The 26,076-nt window shown below is 40.6% G+C and overlaps 1 protein-coding gene across 3 annotated transcripts in view; it reads right to left on the reverse strand.

Moving 5' to 3' along the window:
- Positions 1 to 9,338: 9,338 nt before the first annotated feature.
- Positions 9,339 to 26,076, reverse strand: part of Csnk1a1 (casein kinase 1 alpha 1) — a 36,329-nt gene continuing 19,591 nt past the window's right edge. For 2 of the 3 annotated variants that reach the window (XM_050158040.1, XM_050158043.1), the window contains 6 exons: positions 25,302 to 25,441; positions 23,542 to 23,620; positions 22,817 to 22,891; positions 21,435 to 21,541; positions 19,564 to 19,712; positions 9,339 to 11,870 (listed from right to left, as the gene is read on the reverse strand). In XM_050158040.1, the coding sequence (XP_050013997.1) occupies positions 11,863 to 11,870; positions 19,564 to 19,712; positions 21,435 to 21,541; positions 22,817 to 22,891; positions 23,542 to 23,620; positions 25,302 to 25,441 (558 nt within the window). In that variant the 3' untranslated portion in view covers positions 9,339 to 11,862. The remainder of the gene's footprint in view (positions 11,871 to 19,563; positions 19,713 to 21,434; positions 21,542 to 22,816; positions 22,892 to 23,541; positions 23,621 to 25,301; positions 25,442 to 26,076) is intronic. The other variant, XM_050158042.1, reaches the window with a different exon arrangement.

The raw sequence follows: 26,076 nt of genomic DNA on the forward strand, positions 1-26,076 counted from the left end.
ATAGGGTTTCTCTGTGTAGCGCAGGGTGTCCTGGAACTCACTCTGTAGACCAGGCTGGCCTTGAATTCAAAGATCTGCCTGCCTCTGCCTCTCAAGAGCTCGGCACTCCAACTTTCTCTACACTAGCACTTGACACAGAACTTTAGAGCCAAATACCTACGCTGGTCACTGCCAAACGGGCTGACCCCAGGTGAGACAACTGGTGCTGGTAAGCCTCCCCTGGCTTTCCCTGCTGCACCCACCTGGGAGGCTCACCACATGGCTCCCGCGAAGGAGAGATTGCCTTGTCCTTGTCCATTGCAGAATTCACATTAGGTATGCTGGCTAAACAATGACGTCTCTTCTTTGACCTCCCCATATTGGCCCATTATATCCTCGGGGTGTCCTTGCCAACGCCTTTCGCCAGTAAGTTTGTCATTCTCTATCCTTGTATCCCTGGAGGCATGTTTGACTCTTTGGTTTTAGATCAAAGTTTCCAGTGTAGAATTCACCTTGCTCTGCCTGTCACTACCAAAGCCACGTTGCTGCCCCACATTGTCTTCAGTGGCTTCACGAAATTTGTGTAGCTTTAGTTTTGGTAGAAGTGATAGGTAAGGGATGGACAGGGTGCTGCTGGCTCAACGGATAAATTCCTGCATGTGCAAGAATGAGGACCTGAATTCAGACCCTTAGCACCTATAGAAGTCAGGAGGTATGGGGGCCGGGGAGATGGCTCAGCGGTTAAGAGTGATAGCTGCTTTTCCAGGGGACCTGGGTTCAATTCCCAGCACCCGCATGGCAACTCCCAACTGATTCTAACTCCAGTTCCAGGGGATCTGACACCTTCAACCAACATACATAAAGTTAAATTATTAAAAAGTCAGGAGGGTGTGCACATGCAACCCCAGAGCTGGGGTTTTACCCAGAGCACACTGGTCTAGTTCAGAGCTTCTAGGTTGACTATGGATGGGTTGGCAAGCTGGCTCAGTGGGTAAAGGTGCTTGCTGCCAAGTCTGAGCCTGAGCACACATAGTGGAAGGAGAGAACCAGCTCCCACAATTGGCCATCTGTTTTTCATTAATGTATGTGTTTGTGACCGTAAATGTGTATGTATATATGAAATGATAACTAAGATGACCAAAGTGGATGCCATCAACACTTGAGCAAGTCCTTAATCTGATTTCATTTCATTCATGACCAGCTCAGATAGGTAGCAAACTAGTCATGCATCAGGTCCCAATTTATCCTGACTTGTTTTTCGAGATGGCTGTCCTGGAACTTGCTCTCTGTAGGCTGGCCTCAAACTCAGACCCACCTGCCTCCCTAGTGTTAGAATTAAAGGCGTGCACTACCACAGCCCAATCTTATCCTGCCTTCTACTTGGTTTCTCTTTTACCAGGATTTGACTCTTACGTGATATATGTGAAATTACTGGACTACACCATTCTATGGGTCTAGGCAGGGCTTGAAGCTATGCATTTCTACTGGGCATGCCTAAAATCTCAGCACTGAGGCAGAGGGAGAGAGGGTTCAAAACCAGTCTGGTGATGAAACCTCCCACACTGTAAACAGAGGATGGGGGAATCTTTGCCTCTGTGCCTACAGCAGAGTTCTCTTCTCCCTCTTTTTCATAGGCAATGAATCCTTATGGATGTGACTTAGTAGTGTTTGCGTACCGATGAACCCAGTTCAGCACCCAGCGGCCTGACCTAAAGGGCCTGCATATGTAGTGTATGCATCTTGTTTACTCTTTTCTTGACATTTTGTTCTCTTTATCCCTTTCATCACCATTTCAAACAGACAAAAAGGGCAAGGGATCCAATATAATACAAAAATTGATTTAGCTGAATGTATGTGCATATGCCCACTGAAACCAGGAGGCCATCAGATGTCCCCGTTACCAGCGGTTGACACATACAATAAGGGTTCTAGAAACTGAATCCAAGATGCCAGGAAGGACAGCAAGGCCTCTTAACACTGAGCCATCTCTCTTCAGTATTTGAAATCCAAAGTCTTCATATTAAGTTAGCATCTTCCCAGGCAACAGTGCACATCTAAATGTGGCTTTTTTGAGACGCTTTGGCAACAGTTTAACGTACGGGATTTCCTTCCCCAAGCGTACAGTGCATCTTCCTTCACAGTAAGGCCAGAAACAGTAGGGAGGTTAGAGTGCTTCCCTAGAGTTGATGAGTCCCAACACTGCTACAGCAGCACAGGCAGACAAGCAGCACCTAGAAGACATGTCAATGCATTAACCCCAGAGGGGCATTGATCAGCCTAAAACCGGCAACTTTTCTTCTCTGCAGAATGGTACTTTCCCAGACATGACTTCATAGAGGGCCCGACTGTCTAAGAGTGAGCTTGTTCTCTGGCCACCACTGGCCACTCATCCATTTTCTACCCATCACCTCCATCCTCCACACATCTTCCCCTACTGCTGTTAGGTTCATGTTGCTGCATCAATTTCCTCATCTTGTTTCCCCACCCCTGATAGTAACACAAAGATTTATACACTAATAAAACTCATGAATGAAACCCAACCCCCACAAAACAAAAACCATGTTATTGGCTAGGGCACAGTTGGTCCTTCCCTCATCATGTGCACCTCTTCTAGTCCCACACACATCGTTTCTGAATTCCTAAGAAAGACCAACAATGTTGGGCACCGATACTCTTCCTGTTTATGAAACTGAGAAAACTTAATTTGTTACTCTTTGCATAATATGAAAGTTTTCTGTTTTGTGCCTAGGTTAATAAACTAAAAACTGAGCACTCACCATGGTGTATACGAACTTGTAGTCCCAGCTACCCAGGAGTAAACCAGGAGTTGAAGGGACAGCCTGGGGAAAGTAGCAAGATTCTATCTCCGAGACAAAACAACCCCAAAGTAGTGACAGAGTACATACTCTCCATATACTAAAAGTCACCCAAAGCCAGAGACCAAATTCATCAGTTTTACTAAGTCCAGACTACAACTTCACTTTCATAGAGTCTTGCGTGTTAGCTAAGCAAGTCACTTTGCAATGAAAAGCCACCTGCCTCCTCCCAATTCTAAATCGCTTACAGACACAGTAACCCCACTGTGTCACGTCCAGTGGTATGCAGAACCAGTGGCTGGCGGCCTGACACCCACAGAAATTGTCCAAACTGTTTTCCTTCCCTGAGCTAGTAATGTTTCAGACTTAATATGATAATGTAAAGTCTACATTCTGGAGGGGGAGGGGCTTTTGAGCCCCACTGCTCCCTGAGGATTGACAGTGGGTTAGTTACAGCAGAGGAAGGCAGGGATCAAGGAGGATCTCTAGGCCTGTAGTTCTTCAACCTTCCTACTGCTACACCATTTTAATACAGCTTTTCTTTTGTTTTTCGAGACAAGGTTTCTCTGCAGCTTTGCAATCTGTCCTGGAACTCTGTAGACCAGGCTGGCCTTGAACTCACAGAGATCTGCTTGCCTCTGCCTGGAGTGCTGGGATTAAAGGCACGAGCTGCCACCACCACCCGGCTTAGTTCCTCATGTTATGGTGACCCCCCAAGCATAAAATTTTCATTGCTACTTCATAACTGTAAATTGCTATTATGAATTGTAATATAAAATCTGAAATGCAGAATGTAATTTCATTGTTACAAATTGAACATAACTAAAGCAGTGATTAATCACATAAGTATGTAGTCATAGATTGTAAAATATTTAGTTCTGATTACAAATATATGAAATTTTGTCTTGAAGCATGGTGTAGCATGGCTAACAGTCTTAACAGTAAACTACATGGCTACATTTTACGGTTGTATGCAAAAAAAGCTAATCAGTGTATGACTGCTTTTTTCTCAACAGATCAGGAATTCTGGGGGCAGCCTTTATTGAGAGCACAATGAAGCTCACCTTCCACAAGTCTAATTCTGTATTGAGACTTGATAACCAATCAGCTGGAAAACCCTGCTTCACAAAGATACATGTTTGGAAATGGAAGAAGATGCAGCACAGAACCGCAAACACTTGCTTCCAAATTTTATACCTTGCATCACCGCATGGCTGTTCCATGAACTCTTGTCCTGTCTCGGGAACATTTCATCTGGCTGAGAATGGGTTTCTGGCAAGTGCGGTTGGGGTGTAGAGGAGATTTGGAAAATACAATGAGATTCCGTCTGCAAGCACGGGCAAGTGTTCTTTCACAGAGATCATCATTGTAATTGTTTTGTGTGGTTCAATGTCGCCTTCCTCAAAGAAGGCAGAGACGCTGGGCAAGCTGCAAACTTTATTCTCTTTTTTTTTGAGATTTCACTGGGAATGATTAGATCTCTTCAGACAAACCGAGGCTTGTTGCATTTGGGCCTTGTAGGGATAAATTTAACTCACTTGCTCACTTGAGATGGCAAAGATGGCAACCAAATAAGTTATTTTCTGTAATTCACAATGCTGCTGAAAAATATTTTCAACTTTGGTCTTGCTTACTGATTAAAAGACACTTTGAGCTCATCACTAAGCTCACACTCTTTAAAAACCTTCTCAGCTGGGTGGTTGTGGCACATGCCTTTAATTCCAGCATTCAGGAGGCAAAGGCAGGAAGATCTGTGTTCAAGGCCAGCCTGGTCTAGAAGAGCTAGTTCTAAGATCACTAGGACTGTTAGAGAAACCCTCTCGGAAAATAAAAAATCCCTCTAGCCAGTGGTGCACACCTTTATGCCTTTCGCACCAGCACCTGGGCGGTAGAAGCGTGAGTTGGAGGCTAGCCTGGTCTACAGAGTGAATTCCGGGACAGCCCAGGAGTATGTAGGGGGAAAGCCTGTCTTGAAAAAACAAAAACCACCTTTCCTTGGTGTGAAATAGCAGAGCTTTGTTTGGCGCATCCAATTTGGTGCAGTTTTGACAACAGTTGACAGTTTATAAAGTGTTTGCTTCTACAAAATTCAAAGAACTTAAACTTATTACTTCTTGTTAAATCTTGTGGCAGCGTCTTCAATGCCAATAATTGCTGATTAGTCATACAGTGAGTTCCAGTGCCTTTTGGTGACTCATCAGTACCAAACTTTGACATCCAGATGGACAAGCTAGCGTAGCTGGAGCACCATCTGTGCAAATACCACAAACCTTTCCCACAGACCTTATGCTCTTTAAGAAACGATCCATGTCAAATACATCACATGCAGTAGTTGCTGTTTCAAGAGGTTTGCAAAAGCTCAAGTTTAGAGTCACCATCGTTAATACACCTCACGTAAACTAGTTAACTGTGAGCAGTTTGCAACATCTGTGGATCCATCAGGCTGGAAACTAAACATTAAGTAGAGCAGATTTAATTTCCTGGATTACGTGATGAAGAGTATCAGCTGACTTGCCATCTATTCTTCTGCAGGGTCATTGGATAGAGAAACTGCATTACTGCATAACAAATTCATCTCCAATCACAACTTGGAATACTGCAGGGCCACTAGCAACTGAAAATCCTCGGCAAAGGTGTTGAAGTTTCATAGCTCTGATTCTGAGTGCCAAATATGAAGCTTTAATAGCTGCTATGTTGTTTCTAATACTTGCCACCACTGTCAGGTCTGACTTTCTTGAGCCCATCAGCTTTGCTTCAAGGACAGTTGGTATCCTTGTCGGCAAGCTTAGATGCTTGTCCCAAAATGGCATTTTTAGTTTGTTCGCCTTCATAGATACAGCTGATAGAACTTCAAAATAACCTGTTTTCTCAATTCCTACTGTAATTATTGAGGTAAAGCCATACTCACATAAATCCTATTTTCTTTTAATGGTCTTCTCTACATGATCCACTATCCAAAGGAAATGATATGTAACCATGGCTTTAATATCGTTACAAAAGATAGCCAGGCGTGGTGGTGCCAGTCTGATCTACAGAGCAGGTTCCAGGACAGCAAGAGATAAACAGACCCTGTCTCAAAAACCAGATTCCATTTTATTTCAGAACCAATGGGGGCAGCCCTGAGTTTCATTTCCCATTCCTCCCTCCAGTTTCTACTTTTTGTTTTAAGTGGAATGAGAAGTTAACTAAGGAGGGACTTGGGAGGAGAGACTGGAAAAAGACAGGCCCATTTTCTGTTCCTTTACTGGTACTTGTCTCTGTATATTCTAGAACACCTATCATTTGGTCATGTGCTGGAGACCTGTGGATAGTGTCTTGGACTTTTTTAAGTTCGTGTGTATGTGTACACACAAATGCAGGTGCCCAAAGAGGCGTCGGATCCTCGGAGGCTGAGCTACAGGATCTTCTGAGCTGAATTTGTATCCTCTCCAAGAGCTGTACTTGCTCTCAGCAGTTGAGCGGTAGCTCCAGCCCCACCTGCCAGCTTCTTAAAGATGCCAGTTGAGCTGCACAATGATGACACATGCCTTTAAACCCCAGTACTCCAGAGGCAGAGACGGGTAATCTGTGAGCTTGAGGCCAGCCTGGTTCCAGGACAGCCAGGGCTACACAGAGTAACCCTGGGGTGACAGGAGGACCCCTTACTTTTGATTTTTTCAAAATAGGATATGAGTAGCTTTGGTGCCTGTCCTGGAACTAGCTCTTGTAGACTAGGGTGGCCTTGAACTCAGACCTGCCTGACTCTGCCTCCCAAGCCTGGAATTAAAGGCACACGCCACCACCGCCTGGCGTCAACCACCTTGCTTAAAACCCAGTTGAGCTACACACTGAGGTCCAGGGATCAAGATTTGCACCTTAACAAAAGTGGGAAGAAAAGTTCTCAGAGCGCCCCTACTGTGCTGGGCAATAGTGACAAAATGAGTGTCCAGCTCTCATTGCAACTCAGTAAGGAAGGGCTGAAAACTGCCTCCAGGGCTAAGAGCTCAGTAAACTGGACATATATGTGGACATGCCTGGAGATGGATAAAACAGAGGTGTCACAGTACCTAAGACCCAGAAAATGTATTTCCTGATGGTTTTAGGTGATCCCCCTGCAAGAGTTGTGACCCACAGGTTGAGAACCACTTTTCTAGGCAGTTAATGGCTTTTGAAAGGAAGTGGCTTGGAAATACTCTGGTGAATAACTTGAGTCACACACACAAAAAGATATTAAAGGGGACTGTTTGGGAAATATGAGAAGAAAATAAAATTGGTTGCCCATGATCAAAATATATGTACATGTATGAAATGTCATAATGAAACTATCATCTAATATATATCAATAAAAGGCCTGCACTTTTATACCCAAGATATTCTGTTCCATGACAGGCTCTAGAAGTACTGTATTCTAAAGTAAGAGGGAGGAAAAAAAAATCCTTTTATATACTAGTTTGTATCAGACCAAATGATACTCACCTGGGCATACAGAAATGTTCCAACTGTGTATTTATATCCACAAGCAAAACAAAAAACAAGAAACTCGTTACATGTAACAGAATTCACAGCATTCCTGACTAGAGCCCTGTATCTTAAACGTACCCCCAATACTTTGTCAATAGCACTAGCCTTCCTCTTTTTCTAATCCTAGCTGGGCACGCGCCTTTAAACTCGGGAGGCAGAGGCAGGCAATCTCCGAGTGAAGGCAAGCCTGGTCGACAGAGTTTGAGAACAGCCAAGGCTACAGAGGGACTGTCTCAAACCAAAAAACAAAACAAAACAAAAAAAACCCTCTTAATTGCTATTTTTTAATGAAGCTGTCAAGTACAAAGCAGGCTGGTATGTTTTCTTTCACTACCAACACCCAAGTGGATTTAATCACTAATAAAAAGGTGAGGTTTGGCTGAAGGCACAAAATTTGTGAAGTCACTTAGGCTTAAATGGTGCTACCAGTAATTTAAGAAGCACCATTGACCCAGAAATGGTGGTGCTCGCCTTTAATCCTAGCACTTGGGAGGTAGAGACAATGAGATGAGTTGGAGGCCAGCCTGGTCGACAGTGTGAGATCCAGGACAGGCTCCAAAACTACAGAGAAACCATCTCGAAGAAAAGTACCATTTCACTAGGCATAATGGTGCAAGCCTTTAATCCCACTGGATCTCTGTGAGATTGGTCAATGCCATCACATGAGATAGCTGTCTTGACAAAAATGTGTGATTTTTGGCTTGTAGTCCTGACAGGTGCTTGAGCACCCATGTAGTTTTACTTAGTCACAAAAGGAACAAACATGGTCAGCACATTTTATAAAGAAAAACAACCAACTTGAATGTACCTCCCTTGTGGATCTCTGCTTAGATGACACATGCCTATGATCCCAGCTCAAGGAAGGAGGATCAGGAGTTCAAGGCCACCATTCACCACTCGGGCTAAGTGTGACTGCATCTCCAAAACATCAATGCTTGTTAACTGAATAACTTTGTAACCATTTCACATTACAAACATACTTGGACCTCAAGATCTTCTGCTTCAGTCCCATCCTCTTTACTTCAATGAGTGGAGCAAACATGCAGCTGGTTGGTGTTGGCACTGGCCTTTAATCCCAGCACTGGTTTTCCTGAATTTAAGGACGCCTGGTCTACAGAGCTATTGAGAGGACAGGCTACAAAGCTACAGGGAAACCCCCATGCTCTCTAACAATGTGCACACAAATGCTACAACCAACCATATTAGCTCAAAACTTGCACGAAAGCGCATCCCCCAGCACCCATGTGAAAAGCAGGTGTCAATGTTGGTAAAGTGGAGACCCTGCTTGCACCAGAAAAAAATATAGTAGACAAGTTCGTATCTACAGTGTGCAGGGGAGAATGGCTGAGCCTAAGAGGTCAAAACCTGCCCAAAGAAACCAAAATCAAAGAAAGGGATTAAGAATCTGAGAAGTAGCCAGGTGGTGGCGGTAGACGCTTTTAGTCCCAACACTTGGGAGGCAGAAGCAAGCAGATCTCAGAGTTCGAGGCCAGTGTACAGAGTGAGAGCAAGTTCCAGGACAGGTTCCTAAGTTACAGAGAGACCTGTCTTGAAAAAGAAAAATCGAGCCCTAGACACACCCACACTACACAAATGCAATGAAACTGCACGTCTGGATCATATTTCTGGTATTTGCCACGTCACGCACCCTCACATCTTGGTCATCACCATACATATTTTTTGTCACAGACCAAAAAACAAAACCACAAAGACTAGTTGGAAGAGGGGTCACGTTCTGCACACCTATATTGGATGTTGCAAATCTTTATGTGAGCTAAAGATGTTTTTGATGGCCCCCTTTGCAATCCTCATGGCTCATTCTAGTTACAATAAACCATTCTTTATTGTCCCAGCAATTTTCAGGGAAAACAGCCTACCAGCTTAGACTCTACCGTCTTTGTGGTTCATAACTCAGAACAATCCGTGCCCTGTCACAGTACACTGAGTATTTGCAACAGACTCAGCAGAGATCACAGCAAAGGCAGACTATGTCACTTATGCGTTCTAAGAGCATATGCACAACCACATGGGAGACAACCAGCCTCCCCTTCATATATATTCTTTTTTTATTTTCTTATTTATACCTTCCCCAAACAGACATTCAACAGTAGTTAGAATGGCCATCTCCCAACATTTAAAAAAGCTGCATCACCCAGTGGGTGAACAAAGAAGAGTGGCAACCTAGAGTTCAGCCGAGTCAGCCACTGTGGAGCCTTTAGTGGTGAGGTCTTCCAACTTCAAAGTGATGTGTCTTCAACATATACCATCATTTTAGTGGAAAAACATAATTAACTTTGGTGAAATGAGATTCACTTCCAGACAGGATTAGTTAGTAACAGCATTCACTGAGCTTCTGCTCTTCTTGGTGAACTGTGAGGAAAATGAAAGGTAGCTAGAAGATCAGTGGGATTCCAGCTCCAGCTGCAGACGGACAAAACACCAGAAACAAAAACATTTCTGCTCTGATTCACAAAGCTGACAGCAGTTTCCAACCTGCAACTTAGTTACAGACCAATGACACACCTTTTCAAATGGCAAAAATACAAAAAAGTGTTACAAAAATATTTCAGAAAAAGTGCATAGTCTAAGTGCATAGTAAATAAAAGCACTGAAAAATATCTCGCTAGAGAGGGAGCTCAGCCTGGAAATTTATAGCCAAAGCTGAACAGTTTTATCTTACACAAACTATACTCAAAAATAGCTTTATGAGACTGATTTCTGGCTAAAAGTATCAAAGGGTTTATTAGTCAAGAAACACCTTAACTGACAAGCATGGTTAGAAAAACAGAAGCTGCCACCCACCAGTCCCAACTCACTAAGCCTTCCTTTAGCTTTATGGTACGAATACATCTCTTCATAACAGAATGTGGCAATCATGGAATTAGTTATTGCTGTTCAAATAAAAACACCACAACAAATCAATCCCAATAATCTTCTCAAACACGTGTCAATTTACAATTCAGAGTATTTTACACAATAGGCTCCTGGGCAGCATTTTCAGACAAATGAACTTTTAATTTATCCTGACATGCTGTAATGAATAAATTACATCATTTGAAAAATTGTGGTCAGTAAGTTTCCCCTTCATTTGGATCGAGGGAAAAAGGAAAGCGGCCAAAAGAGACCATGAGGAAGCGTGCACAGGTACCTACAGAAGCAGGGCTTAGAGGGTCAAGATCACTAACTTCACACTGTGTGATACTCTTGGAGCCATTTCACAAGGATTTCTAAGAAAAATATCTTGTAATATAGTTATTAAACCCTTAACACTTCCACTCATATTCAAAATCAGTCCATCTGCTTGCTAGTCAGTGGCCACAGGAGTCAACGCCAAAGTTATGGCAGCTGCAGTAAGTACTGGGTATTGTGTCTGTGAGTCATTGGAAAAAAAACGGAAAGGATGCTCTTCTCTTTAAGACAAAAAAATGTTTCGCAGCAGAGGAATAGAACGATGACTTGCAGTAATCCATAAAAAAAAAAATAGGGAAAGCCTGGGCATGGTGGCTCATGTTTTTAGTCCCAGGACTCTAGGGAAGCAGAGAGAAGATCTCTAAGAGTTTAGGGCCAGCCTGGTCCTATATATAGTGATTCCAGGCTAGCCAGAGCCACAAAATGAGACCCTGTCTCAAAACATAAAACAAAAAATTGAGATATACTTCATGTTGAGTCAGCAAGGCATTTTGTTTAAAAAAATTTCACTTCCTTACAGAAACAGTTTTTAGTTTTTAATGAACTTGTAAACAAAAAGCTCCCATTTCAAAATAAAAACAAAATCCCAGATCATATAGATGTTTACAGTGATTACATTTATCTAAGCAACACACATACATGTTCAGTTGTAAGACAGTAACTAAATTTGTGACAAATATGCTTTTATAATAGCAAGAACATTATAGAGTTAATGCAGAGTCCTAAGGATAATCTAGTAGTCGCTATGTTTTTTTTCTTAAGTCTTCACTTTAGATGCTGTTATTTCTAGCACAGGTAAGCAGGCAGAGTCTTTCAAATGCTCAAACACTGGAATCTTTGGTTGCTACCATATCAGCTGGCTTGCAAACAAGAAGCCAGCCTTTTAAAGAATGTTTTAAGTTAACAACTTGCAAACCCCAGGGATGGAAAGCCCTAAGAACACACAATTGTGAACATTCACAACCATCACAACTGTGGCTGAAGACTGTTCATGCCGTTCTTCTGAAGAGATCTCAAAAGCAGTATAGTTCAAAATAAAAGGTTTTAAACAAAAAAATTGGCATATGCACAATTTCTCCACCAATTCGTGTGTCAACCATTTAGTTAACTTTTCCACTTGAAAAAAAAAATGCAATAGAAAACCGGACACCATGTTTCACTACCTCAGTTAATATTCACAATTACAGCGGCTACAGCTCAGGGTCAGCACCAGCAATGCTGCCCAGGGCCAGTTTATACTGAAATTAAGTTCTTTACACCAAGTAAATGGTTGTCCACAACCACTGGCTAGTGTACATATGAACTAAAAGTCTAGTTTGGGGAGAAACAAATGCTGCTCCAATCATCTGCTCTGCTGCTTCTCTTCCTCAATTCATGCCTAGAAACCTATTAAAAAACAAAACAGAAAAAGGTTGTTACAAGTTTTAAATTTTTACAAATTCCCCAAATTAGAGAACTAGGGCAATAATCACATTTTAGTGGCTGTTCTTAACGTGAAAATCATCAAGCCTGACCTTTCAAAATAGAGTACACAACTTTCTAATTAAAGCCATTTTCCGCTGATTTGAATGACCCAGGAAGAAATCTATAGTCAGTTACAGCCTCAGCAGCCAACTCTCAGCTATAGTGAATGGCTAGCTATCCAAGAGGATGTCCACTTCTTTTGGACCCAGAACACAAGTTATTTCAGAAACTCAACTGAAATGAGAAACCGGTGACATTATTGCAACAACTAGAGGATGGTTCTAACTAGGTCAGAAGCCAACTTTTGTGTACACCATTTCTGGCAGAATTTTCACAACAGCAACAGTTATTTCACTTTTAAAGCACAACTTTACCTTGTTATACCTCTAAGAAATATGTAATCTGCATACAAAAACTTTACACTGATCTTCATACTTGTTTAACTTCCACTGTTGCATTAAAAAGAAGTGTCTCTGGGCACATGCCTTTAATCCCAGCACTCGGGAGGCAGACCCAGGCATATCTCTGAGTTTGAGACCAGTCTGATCTACAAGAGCTAGTTCCAGGACAGGCTCCAAAGCTAGAGAAACCCTGTCTCGAAAGACCAAACCAATCAACCCCCCCCCCCCCAAACCCCACTCTACTCACTGACTTGTGAACTAGAAATAAGCAATGCAATGCTTTGGCATTGTTTACTTCCTGTCCTATCCTGTTGTACAGTTCCTTCTCCCGTAAGCCAGGGATTCTACATTAAGGATGCTGGTTCTAAATGGTTCTTTATGGCTAGAGACAGAATAAACACACCCACCTATTGATACCCTTAATAACCTGGATATCAAATAAGCAAGAGCCATTTTGTCTATTCCCTTCTAAACCCCTAGATGACTGAATTACATTTCTGACCATTTAACTTCAACAAAAATCAAAACCAAGCCAACCATGAGAAAAACCATGCTTTGGCCAGTAATGTATTCCCCCCCCCCCCCAACACTGGTGGGACTTCCTTTGGGTTTGGTGAGATTCAGAATCTAACACTACTACTTCTTATTACAGATGTTTTTAAGACTAAAACTGGAAAGTCAGTATCAAACATTTATAATCATCATTTTTTTAATAAGCATTCCTTCACCAGTTAACTAGGAACTTTTCATTTGGGAGGAAAACCAGACATCCTCACGTATTTGGTAAATACAATTAAGCTTTGAAGGCAACGATGTGCTTTACTCCTCCTTCCCACTGTCAACCAGGAGCAGCTATTTAACAGACCCAATTCCATCATCCTAAGAGCATAGAGAAAACAAACACTAAGATTATGAAATAGCACCGGCAAACTTAAAACCAAAAAATCTGTTGTGCACACGCACTCTTGTGTGTGTGTACTTGAGTGTAGGCACACTTGTATTCAGGCTAGAGGTTGAAATTAGGTGGTATCTTTCCCGATGGTTCATCACCTTGAATATACCGATGCAGGGCCTTTTGCTGAACCTGGAGCTCACAATCGGGCCAGCTTTCTTTGGGGACGCTGTCTCTTACTTCCAGGTGTTGGGATTCCAAGTGGACAACCATATCTACCCAACTTAAGAGTTTTGGAGGATCTGAAGGCTGGTCCTCACATTTTGTGCTAAGTGCTTTATCTATTGGGCCACCTCCCCAGGCACAGTAGGGCCTACTCTAAAAGGCTGTTAACCAAACCCTAATTCCATCTGTAAACTGACCAGACTGTAATCTAATTCCAATTTCATGGAGTAATAAGTGAAAAGTTATTTAAAATCTAGACAGAAACTATGGACTAGCTAAATACAAAGGATCTTTACCCCCATCAGTATTTGGCTTTAACTATGAAAGTTATTCATAAATTGTAAAAATATGATTTTCCTGGCTACAAAAACTAGGGCTCCTCTCCTTTATAATTTGCTGTAATAATGTGATTATATTTTAGTATTTCGTTACACTCAGTATCCCTCCACACAATCAGGTATGAAGTGGAAAACCAGCCACTAACGAACTATAAGCCAAATACAAAACAACTTAGTTTTTAATAACAGGGAAGTTCTAGGTCAAAAGTCTTTCTTTGTGGAACAGTTAGTTCAGTCTCTGGTTACAACTGTTTAGGGCTTGGTTGAAGATTAGCCTAACAATATTCCGGTAGAATAAAGTAGTCAAATCCAGTTTGAGTTCTTCAGCTAGACAGGTCAATGGTAGGATGGTCTTTCTACCCAGGTGACATCCCTCAAATGAGCGGTTCTTGGATGGTAATCAAGAAGGAAAAACACAATAGCAGGCCTCCAACATTCAGTCTTCAACCACCTCTAAGCACAGTCTCTTCCACTGTGCTTTAGTTTTTGTTTTAAAAATCTTGCAGCCTGGGTAGCACTTTTGGTTCCAGAGTAAGTCTTCACTGACATCAGTTAAAATGAGGAATGAACCTCTTCTTTTCCTAAAAGAGAGGGAGAGTGAAGACTATTACCAAAGTTGCAGGGTTAGTGTGACTATCCAGGAATTAAGCTACTCTTTAAACAGGAAAAGAGTGCTTATTTTATCTAACAATCATACTTTACCCCCTCAAAAAGTAATCTACAAGAAATGTATCTTTATTAAGGAATTCACTGCAAACATGTCTAATTTTTTAAAAAATAGCCAGAATCCATTTTAAACAGGTATAGTTATGTTTTGAGACAGTTCCTCCTATCTCTACATACCTCTGTATTAATGAGATTGTAATTAACATCTACCATCCAGTTAAAGGATGTTCATGCAGTAATAAGGTTTATATATTTGTGGTGGGTGTTTGAAATTTAGACTCCTTCCACAGTATAATAAGAACGAAACCATTTATTAACTCAATAATCAACATACAATGTCATTTGTTGTATTAAGTAACTTTTTCTACAATATTCTCCTATGGTCTTCTGGTTATACAAGATTAAGCTAGGTGAATTTTGAATTAAGCTGCCAGTATATATGAAACTAACAAATTCTGCTCTACAAAATGAACACTGTGAAAGATGAAAGTATTTTTGATTGCACACCGGCAATTTGTGTGACAGATTCAATTCCTCCTTAAATTGGACCAACAGACTAAAAACAATCTGAATGACTGTCTTCTCTACTCAGATTCATTTTCTAATAGTTTCCATAGTCGCTAAGCTGAACATACCTGTTACAAAGGAATCTGTCCCAACTGGCAGATGGTGGGCATTACACAGCGCTCTCCCAGGCCTTCTGACAGCCATCACAGAACCTGAGCTGAGAGTTAACAGGCCCAGGGAGCCTTGAAGGTCTCTTGCACTTTCTTCATTTCTTTTGTCGCTCTCTTCAGTTTTACTGTCCACAATGAGAAAAGCTGACGAAAATCCCAGGTTTCAGCAAAGATTCAGTTCCCAGGTCTTCTTTGGACTGAGTGTATTGAGGGTAAGTCAGTTTCTCCAGGCATCGCTAGGTCTTCCCTTTCCTGTTTTGGGTTAAGTTGCTGAATTATCAGCTGTGTTCCTGGTAGCAGTTGGTGAAGTCAGAAAAGGTTAAAGCCCTTTAGGCTTCTGGGGATCACTGACAGAGGTAGGTTAGTGTGAGGGAAAACACTTAAGTCTTAGAAGGTCAAGGCCACTCTCAAACTTGTTCTACTGCATCAGCTACTTGTGGGTTATCAGAACTAACTGAATTATTTAAATGTTCATAAAACATTTCTTTGTCTCTTCTAGGTCATAAACAAGTACCTTTCTGACAATCATCAACAGAAGAACACTTATTAAATGGATTGTCAAATGTTCAGAGGGAGAAGTTTTTTTATCTTTGCTACACAAAGAGAAGCAAAAAATTCAATCTTAGGGGCACTTCAGCACTGTAAGAAAAAGTCTAAGGGACATTAGGGAAAATCCTTTCTCTTGGTCTTGATTGGCTTTGGAATGCAGTAACTGAAAGGCCTAAGCAAAGTTATCAGAGCAGAGAATCCACCTATGACATAAGCATACACTAGTTAAATGAGCAAAATACATTTTACATATTTTGAGACAGGGTTTCTCTGTAGCTTTGGAGTCTGTCCTGGAACTAGCTCTTGTAGACCAGGCTGGCCTCGAACTCAGAGATCCACTCTGCCTCTAAGTGCTGGGATTAAAGGTGTGCGCCCAGCATGATCAAGATGGCTAGAAATTTCTGTAATATCTATGAAAGAAACATATGCTTAAAAAAATAACTGCCGAGTAGTCAAAAAACCTCACAAAACCCTAAAGAACTATAAAAAATGCCAACATTTAGAAGATCTTTCCAGAAGAGAACCTTTAGAGGCCTGATTGTTAAAGATTTATGAACTGAATTCATTGATATATACAAGCATCTGAGATTATCATCAAAAGGGGAGGAGGCTATAATATGTATGTCCTAAGGGGTATCTTTTTTACTCATTTTATTTTGGTCTTTGAGAGTCTCACTATATAGCCCAAGCAATCCTCAACCAGATCCATCCTTCTACTCCCAAGTCTCGGATTAAAGGTTATGAGTCACCACCTGCTATAATTTTTTGTTTCATTTTGTATTTTTCAAGACAGAGTTTCTCTGTGTAACAGTTCTAGCTGTCCTAGAACTCACTGAGCTCCACCTGCCTTTGCCTCCTAAGTGCTGGGACTACAGGTAGTACCACCACTGCCTGGCTACTTTCTATCATTTTTGAGCTGAGAAATATGATGTTAGCATTATTGGAAGATTCCATGAGATCAAAAGCTAAAGTAGCAGAAACGAAGTATTTGTTTTATAATCCTATTTTGGAATCACCTATATAATGTGAGTGGCAGAAGGTCTAAGACTAATTTTCTCATGCTTATTTCATACCACTCTTAGGGCATGTGCATTTTTCTTAGCTTTCTGTACGAACACTAAATTCACGAATGTTAAGGAGTAGAAAGTCCACCTCTTTCTGTATATTCTGGGTAGTGGCACAGCTTGTGCACCTCTGTGCGGGTCGTGGTCAGAGTCAAGGCTAGTGATGGTTCCTCTGATGTCTTTTATTTTTTGGAGTTGGGGTCTTCCACTAGGTCAGAGCTTATTGATTAGGCTTTATAGAGCCAGCCAGAAAGTCCCAAGGTTTTGCCTGTCTCCACCCTGCTAGCCGGGGCTGGGCATACAAGCAAACCTCATAACAGTTTGCTAGCTTTGTTGCTGAGACAGGGTCTCTGGTCTCACCATTTTGAGGTTGGCCTCAAACTCACAGAAATCTGCTTGCTCTATGCCAAGTGATGGGATTTAGGGTGAGTGCCAAACACTTCCCAGTCCTTGCTGACTTTTAAAATGGAGGTTCTAGAGAACTGAACTCAGGTCCACATTCATACAAAGCAAGCACTTTCCAACTTAGCTAACTTTCTAGCCCTATACTGACGTATTTTAGTGGCAAGCAGTATTTTGCTCAAGGTAAAAAATAAAGATAAAATAAACCCCCCCCAAAAAAAAAACAAAAACCCTCTTGGTTAACCCATTCCCCCCTCCCCTTGAGAAAGGAACACTGGCCATTAACTCAAGCAATCCTCATCTCAACCTCCCAGTAGCTAAGACTATAAGAATTCATGTCACTGAACCTTGTCTTAGAAATGTACCTTTTGAAAGCAGTCATTAAGGTATTTACTAAAAATTTCATATTTCAGAACACTGTAGGTTCATGTACATGTAATAATTTGCACGACCACTGTGTCTATTGATGATGTAACTGTTTTATGATTTTAAGTTACTTTTATGAAAAAGTTACGATACAGAAGGCAGCTTAAACTTAAGTTTAATCACTTTTCTTTTCCAAGGAAACATACTAACTCAGTGGATCCAACTTCTCGTCTTTAATACCTGGATAAAGCAGGACAAAAATTCTGCTTTTATATTGAGTAAGAAACACATAGGAAATTAGAACAATGAAACTAGGTCAAAATGAAAATACTTCTTTCTGAAGGCTGCTGAATGCCTGAAGAAAAATGTTCTAGGCCAGATGAGATTTCAATTTCAGTTCTAGAAGCTACAATTTGTGATGGATCCTATTATCCCAGCCAGCTTTCAGCAATAAATAAATGGCTTCATTTCATGAAAAAGGCAAACATAGGCATTGCTTAGTATCTTCATTAAGAGACTCTCCACTTCTCACAAATACTTGCCACCTACTTCAACGGAAGATTACTTACACAGTATTAAGAGACAAAGGAGGTATCCAAGTCCCAACTGAAGTACAGAGGCTAAAAACACCCTGAGCAACTGCTTAGCTCAGGCCTCATCATTGAAACCCCTCCTCCGCCAAATCTTCAACTCAATCCTTCCCAAATACAGAAACACAGAAAGGAAGCCCCTCAACTTTACTGAGCTGCTGGGACAAGGATGGAATCAGTTCATTCCATTTCTTCAAATGTTCCTCAGATACTAAAAGCTGTTCTTAACAAAGTCAGGGTCTTATGTAGCCCTGGATGCCCTGAAATTCACTCTGTAGACCAGGCAGGCCTCGAACTCATGAGATCCGCCTGCCTCTGCCTCCCAAATGCTTGGATTAAAGCATTTGCAACCACACCCGGCCTAAAATCTATTTTCAAGTTTAAAAAAATTATTTAAATGTAACTCTAAAAATACAGAATATTACTAATATTAACAAATACTAATATTAGAAAACCACATTCAGACTAGAGCAGTCTTTCAGAAATAAAGTAATAAGAAACCAAAAACCAAAGCTTACCTACCCACCACGTGCACAAAGCAGGCAGGCATCAATAGGTAAGCCCCAGAAGGGGAGACAACAGGGAAGCAGGAGTGGAACTCTAAGGCACCAGGATTAGGGAGTGAGGGTGTGCTCTGACAGTTCTACTCCTTAGAAGCAAGCACTCAAAGTGCCAGAAAGAGACAGACAGACTAGCAGTTTAATGGCATTTGCCTCAGTTATCTTCAATTGACAAGGTCTAACTGCAGGCTTCAATTTCACACTGAATGAACCCTAGTACCTAAAGTTCCTTCGCATTTCAATAAAGCACTCCTTTAAAGGATCATCATGAAATTGATTTCTGATTTAGGAAGATATGCGGAGCTTTGCAGTTAACAAGGTGCTCTGCAATTAAGAAGACAGACATGCTGAAGGCAATGCCAAGACTCACCTCTTAAAATTAGATCGTGTTCACATTTTCCCATTAAATGCTAAAGCATTAGCATGCAAACAAACAATGTATAAATATCTTACACTGTTAGTCTGAAAGTAAGTCAAAATACCATGGCTAACCAGGTTCTGTATTAAAAATCAACAAGTGTTAGGTCTAGGATTTTGGATTGATTGGCAATACCATATTCCCAACACCAAATGTTTATTTTGGAAAAGGGTTAATGAATGAGTAAAAAAGATGCAGTTGTTAAAAATGACCCAAAATCCCAAGAGAAATGATAAATACACACATATATGTATATACAAATACATATACATATATATGAACAAGGACATTTGGGTTTAAAGTTAGTAGTCAAATTTTCCAAGGACGTCTTTTTTTTTTTTTAATATAAGCCAAATTTTATGTGTTTTAAAACCACCTCCTTGATCTAACACTGTTAGAAATGAATGAATTACCCAATTTGTATTTAATTTTTTCCCTGTAACGTCACTTGGTTCTTGGCTACTAACCTTTCATGTTACTCTTGGTTTTGTCAGTTTGCTTGCCTGTGGGGGTTTGGGCCTGCTGACCCTGCCCACTGGAAGAGGCTGCCTGCTGTGCTGCTTTCTGCTTTAACATCGTCCAATCAAATGTATAGTCGTATTGGTGGTTCAGGGTCCTGAAAAATAAAATGCCACGTTAACCTTTCAATACCGTCCAGCCTACTCACTTCTCAAGACAGTTGAGGGCATTTCTTTTCCTATTATGTAGCTCCAGTTGGCCTAGAACTCTCCAAGCTCAGATCTGTTTGCCTATTTCCAGAAGGCTGAGATTAAGGGAAAGCATCACTGGGTCCAGCTCCAAGGAGCCTCTTTAGAGTATTTTGTCATAAGCATGGTAACCTCTAAGATTTTTCTTCTTGTAAATAACTAAGTAATTATTTACTTCTCACATGTCACAACTAAAAGGAAAACGTTAGCCACTCTGGTCTGGTGAATTAAATTAAAAGAAAATTTTTCAAAAAGAAAACTGCCTTTAAAATTTTCAGTGACACAAGCCTTTAACCCCAGTGTTCAGTAACACAGGTCAGCCTGGTCTACATAGTGAGACCCTGCCCTAAAAACCAAACAAAATCAAAACAGAAACTTCCATAGGGGCATACTAGAAATAGAAAAACAAGACAGAACTAACAATAAGAACAAAAAAACCCAGAATAAGCAACTACAATGAGTCAAGCTGTCAATTACCTAGAAAGATTCATTTAGCACCTCCTTGGAGAGCATGCGCACAACTGGCAGCTCTGTGAGGGAGATGGTGTTAGTATCTCGGGACATCATTTCTGGAACTAATCATAACCCTGAACTCCCAATCCTATCTCTATCTTCTAAGTGCTGGAGTCTCTGTAGCCCTCTGGCAGATTCTATATTTTAATGCCCTTTTCTTTTTCTTGGGAGAAGGAACACATAATTTCAAGACAAGGTTTCTGTGTGTAGCCCTGGCTGGCCTGGAACTCTGCCTAAGAGCTGAGATTAAACACATGTACCACCATTCCTGGCTTTTAACACTTTATTTGGTACTGAATAGGTTTCTGTACGATTGAAATTACTGTTTAACAATTTTTAAAAACCACTTACTTATAAAATTATTTTGAGATTAATGTAATTACATAACTTCTCCCTTCCCTTCCTCTCTCCAAAAGTCTATATAACCCTCTTTCAAATAAATAATAAATAAAAAATGATAAATCAGACAGGCCATGCCTTTAATCCCAGCACTTGGGAGGCAGAGACAGGTGGATCTCTGTGAGTTAGAGGCCAGCCTGGTTTTTACAGAGTTCCAAGGCAGGCACCAAAGATAAATCCTGTTTTGAAGAAAAAAAGAAACCATAACCATTTTTCATGAACTGCTGTTACACACACACTCTCGCATCCATGAGTACAACCTGCTCAGTATGTGTAACGTTCTGTATGTTTTCAGGGCTGACTACTTGGTATCGCATAACCACCTGGTATACTCTTCCCCGGGGAAGACAATTTCTCCGGCTCTCAGCAATCCTTAATTTTAAACTGTCATGTTGATGAGATTTTATGGGTGCAGCTTCTGATGTTCCGAGGTTATACAATCTCATAGCCTGTGACCATTGAGCCTTAGATTAGGGATTTGTCATTCTGTATATGCAGCCACTAGGATGGGGCAAAAATCATTCCTAATTATGTATATGTAAAACACACTGGGGGTGGAAGGAGGAGCAATTGTACACGAGCAAATACCCATGAAGGCCAGAGGTTATGTGATCCTGTGAAGCTACAGGTAGGAACCAAATCTGAGTTGCCTACAAGATCAGTATGCTCTCCTTAAGCCATCTTTCAGCCTCTGCAGTCACTAGGGATTAACAACTGACCTGAAAAGGATGCGGAATAGCTGCCTCAGATACATGTAATCCGGAGCTTCCTCAAAGCGCAGCCCACGACAGTAATTTAAGTACATGGCAAATTCTGCAGGAAACCCCTATTGAGTCAACATTTTAAGTGAAAAACAAAAACACCAAGTTAGGAAAATCAAAGGAAAATACATATCCTGGCTAGTTTCTTTTAACTTGAGAAAATGCCCCCAGCAGATTGAATCATTTTCTTGATTTAACGATTGCTGTAGGAGTGCCCTTTCTCACTGGGGAGTAAGCCACTGAGCAGCAGCCCTCCACTGGCTGCTTTAGCTCCTTAGTCCAGGTTCCAGACTTAAACTCCAGCTGACTTCCCTCAGAGATGAGTACGGCCTGAGAGTTCTAAAATGAAACAAAAGCCTTCTCCCCAAGTTGCTTTTGGTCACAGTGTTTGTTACATAACAGCAATAGAAACCCTATGACAATTGTGAAAGAAACCACCTTTTTCTATAGCACAATTCAGAATTTTTTTTCTGCAGGTAATAACAAAAACTGATTTTTTTTTGTCTAAGAAAATTACTAGGGTAATTTTTCCCCTAAGCTGAATCAGATGTCTGTTAATGTAGGATTTGCTTCTTTTGCCAGGCGGTGGTGCACGCCTTTAATCCCAGCGCTTGGGAGGCAGAGGCAGGTGGGTCTGAGTTCAAGGCCAGCCTGGTCTAGACTGAATTCTAGAACTGGCTCCATCACTACTGAGAAACCCTGCTTTTTTATTTTATTAAAGTGATTACTTTTTTACTTTATGTGTGCACTACATATGTGTATGGATACATGTGCTATAGCATGCATGTGGAACAGAACTTGTGGGAGTTGGTTTTTTCCACCACTTATCTCAAATATCAAACTGAGGCTATCGGGCTTGATGGCAGGTATCTTCTCACTGTGCCATTCTGCTGAACTTTATATGAATTATTTTTAAGACTTATTTATATATGCACACTGTACCTGCTTCATATGTGTTTGGTGCCCAAAGAGGATAAAAGCAAGAAAAGTCTGGAGCCTGAGTTACTAGTGGTTATAAACCACTCAATGTGGATGCTGGCAACTTAACTTGTACCTCCTGTAAGAGCAGCAAATACTACTTTTGTTTTTTGAGACAGGATCTCTCTCTACACAGCCCTGAACTCCCGATTCTTGAGTCTGGAATGCTGGGATAAAGGCACAACTATGATACCACACCAAGGCACATGCCTTTGAGCATGGCGGGGTGTCTCTCCAGTTTTTATTTACTTAGACAAGTCTTACTACTCAAACTCTGGCTGTCCCAAGTGCTGAGATTAAATGTGTGTACCCCCACATCTGACCATGTGAATTATTTCTGAATATCCATCATGTACACTTACCTTACACAAAACTTCAACAGGAGTGGACATCTTCTTTTCACTAATCTTCTCATATTTCTGTTTCTTTGTTGCAGCCTGTAAAGGTAGTTCAAAGATGGATTTAATACTTAAAGAAATGCAGCAGTTGAACTCAGACAGAATATATAGATTCAGCAGTGAGAGCTAAGAAAAGAATACATGGAATCAAGTCCATATCGGATAAAGCTACTCACTAAAGAACTGAGCGTTGCACTATTTTCCTTTAAAGGTTTAAAATAGCTATTAAAAATTCTACATTTATTCTACACACCCTCAAAAGCACACTTCAACATCACAAGCCCTGTGCTTATGATGCTTTTATCTAGATTAAGGTAGGCTGTCACCAATTAGTACCAGCATAAGAACACTAGCCTTCAGGTTTAACAATTGCTCTTAACTAATTTACTGAAATGGTTAATTTATTCCCCCAAACTAAAGGCAACAGCAAATTAACTTTGGCTGAAACTTGGATCTGGAAAACACTTTAAAGGACACCTCCACAGTATTTACTTTCTTTTTACTCTCCCCTTTCAACGCTCCTTCCCCTGAGATGGAAGGGTTGGCTCCTTACTTATGTATGCCATCTAAGGTTGCTCTTAATCTTCTGGGCCCAATACCACTCCCCAAGTTCTGGGATCACCTGTCTCATATTTTTCCTTCAGATAAGATACACAAAAACAATCCCCAGTAATTGGAGTCTGATTTACCTTTAGCCCTTGCCAGGGCAGACTGGTTCTATTAAAATACATCAAAACATATCCTAAAGATTCCATGTCATCTCGGCGACTAGAAAAGAGAATGTTATTTTATGAACCAAATAGTGAAAAATATAAAAACTAAGTTCTGTACATATAAGAAACAATGTTCACAAATGACAATAAAGACTACTGAGTGTCTTGCAAAATTAGGTAATTAGAGTATTAAAGTTCAAAATGGACTGGTTAACTACACAAGGTTGTCAGAACTTAAAGAACGAAAATATAGCTAGCTAACTCTCTAAAAGCTAATGACTAATGAAAAACAAGTAGTATGAGATATCTTAAAGTTTAACTCCTAAAGATCTTCTACAGATGCTGAAACAAAAAGCCTAAGCTCACAAGTGTATACACACTTAATGCACAGGTGCTAAGAGAAATAAATCCAGTGACAGGAAATACCCTTTCCTGGGCGATTTGGATAGGTAATATTTTAAGATCCACAAAGTGAATGTAATCAATCACTGTACATCTCAGAGTATTCAGAAATTTACTATTTCTCTTCCCACATTTCAACCCAAAGACAGCACCTCTTTGCGTTGTTTCTGTTAGTGAGGAAACACTAACCAAAAATCAAAAGGAACTCAAACACTACCGCCACAAAACAAAAACAGGAAGACAGATCATGGTCTACCAATCATTTTGGTTTATTACAAATCTCATAATTTTTATTTGTCCTGAGATTGACTTCAAACTTAGATCTAATCCTGTCAGACTACCAAAGCGCTGGGATTACAGGCATGAGCCACAAAGCTCAGTACTGTTACAGTACTTTCCTTGTAAAAGTGACCCATGGATCCTCCCCACCCCTTGGAACTCAAGTTATTGGAACACGGTAGAAGAATGGAGTCATGTAAGGAGAATTCAAGTGTTTTTAAGTAAACAAGAGTACTGCAATCTCAGTACTCTTCTTCAAAGACATGGAACTGTTCTTGGAATGCACTTTCGTGCCCCCCCCCCCCCCCCCGTGGTAGGGAACAGGAGTTTATTCAGATTATTCATCACAACTGGCTATTGTTTGTTTATATGCCTCCATGGAAAAACATTTTTGCCATGTGCCACTTTGTGCGGTTTGTCGCTATGACTGGATACTTATGTGACTTATCTTAACCCTCAGAGTATCAATTGTCCGATGCCTCTGAATAAAGCTAGCTACTGCATGAAAATTTAGTCTACCCCATTTTTAGGCTCCATTCTCCCAGGTTCACACTGCCAACTCCAGTGATAAGCACAAGTCATAACACTAAAATACACAATGCCGAAGATCAGTACTTAAAAAAGTAGGTATATGTGAAACTGCAGAGATGTCAATACTAATTATGTTTCCAACTTCCATGTTTAATATTAATAGGCTTTTGTTTTTTCATTTTTTTTTTTTTTAGATAAGGCCTCACAATGTGGACCCTGCTTAGCTAGTACCTGTCATATAGCCAAGAATGGCCTTGAATTCTTAAGTCATCCTGCTTCAGTCTCCTACAGTTAAGAGGCAGGCATGTGTCACCATACTAGACATTTAACTCTAGCCCAGAGACAACTTTCAAGAAAGAAAATAAAAGGTGCCATTAATTTTGGCTTTTCTGCACTAGTAAAAAGCAAAAGGTACAACAATAATCCTCAGCCAAGAAGCACCCTTAAGACACTAAAAAACTTTAATACAAACTTAAGAAAAGCCATCAATTGCTTGCTTCCATTATGGATTTGATAAGACTCACCTCTGTTCAATACCAAGATGTGCATTGATGCTAGCATATCGGGCAGTGCCAGTGAGATTTTTGTCTTCTCTGTATGGTATGTGTTGCCTTGTCCTGTTGTCTCTGTACTTTTTGGCCAAACCAAAATCAATAAGGAATAACTTTAAAAGAAAAACAAAGAGAAATTAGGCCTCTAGCCTTTGTTTTTTCAATTAAACAAGTATAACCAAATATCAAAAAGAAATATAAAATGAACAGATAATAGATTTAACATCCCAGTAAGACTTTACTATTCTTCACAAGTAACCCCCAACCATTATCCTCATTTATGTAACTCGACGTGCCCAGTTCTTATACACACAGCAGCCTGTCTTAACACATTGAGTGTGTGTGTGTGTGCGTATATATATGCGGTACACACACATGTCCCAAGGCAGAGTTGTCAAGAACGTTGTTTAACCACATGAAATTTGAAAGCCCGTTTTTAATGGGTAAAACAAGCATGTTCCAAAATTTATGTACAAGCTTTCTGGACTCTTTTCTCTCAGAGGTCACTCTTCAGTATGCTAATAAAAGGCTAATTATTTAAAGAACATAATCCTCGAAGTCTGATAAAAATAAACCATTTTTAAGAGCTCGCACTACATTGTTTCATAAGATATCTAAAAAATATAGTATGTTCACCCAAAAATTAAAATTAAAAGTACAGCATTTAAATTAAGGTGGCTTTCAAATCATCTGTTTAAACGAGCTAACCCAAAACCACAGTAGCATTTTAGGAGAAAATGTCTACTTG

This window comes from Alexandromys fortis, unplaced genomic scaffold (assembly GCF_014885135.2).
Source record: "Alexandromys fortis isolate MF-2015 unplaced genomic scaffold, M_Fortis_MF-2015_v1.1 scaffold_94, whole genome shotgun sequence".
Classification (NCBI taxonomy): domain Eukaryota; kingdom Metazoa; phylum Chordata; class Mammalia; order Rodentia; family Cricetidae; genus Alexandromys; species Alexandromys fortis.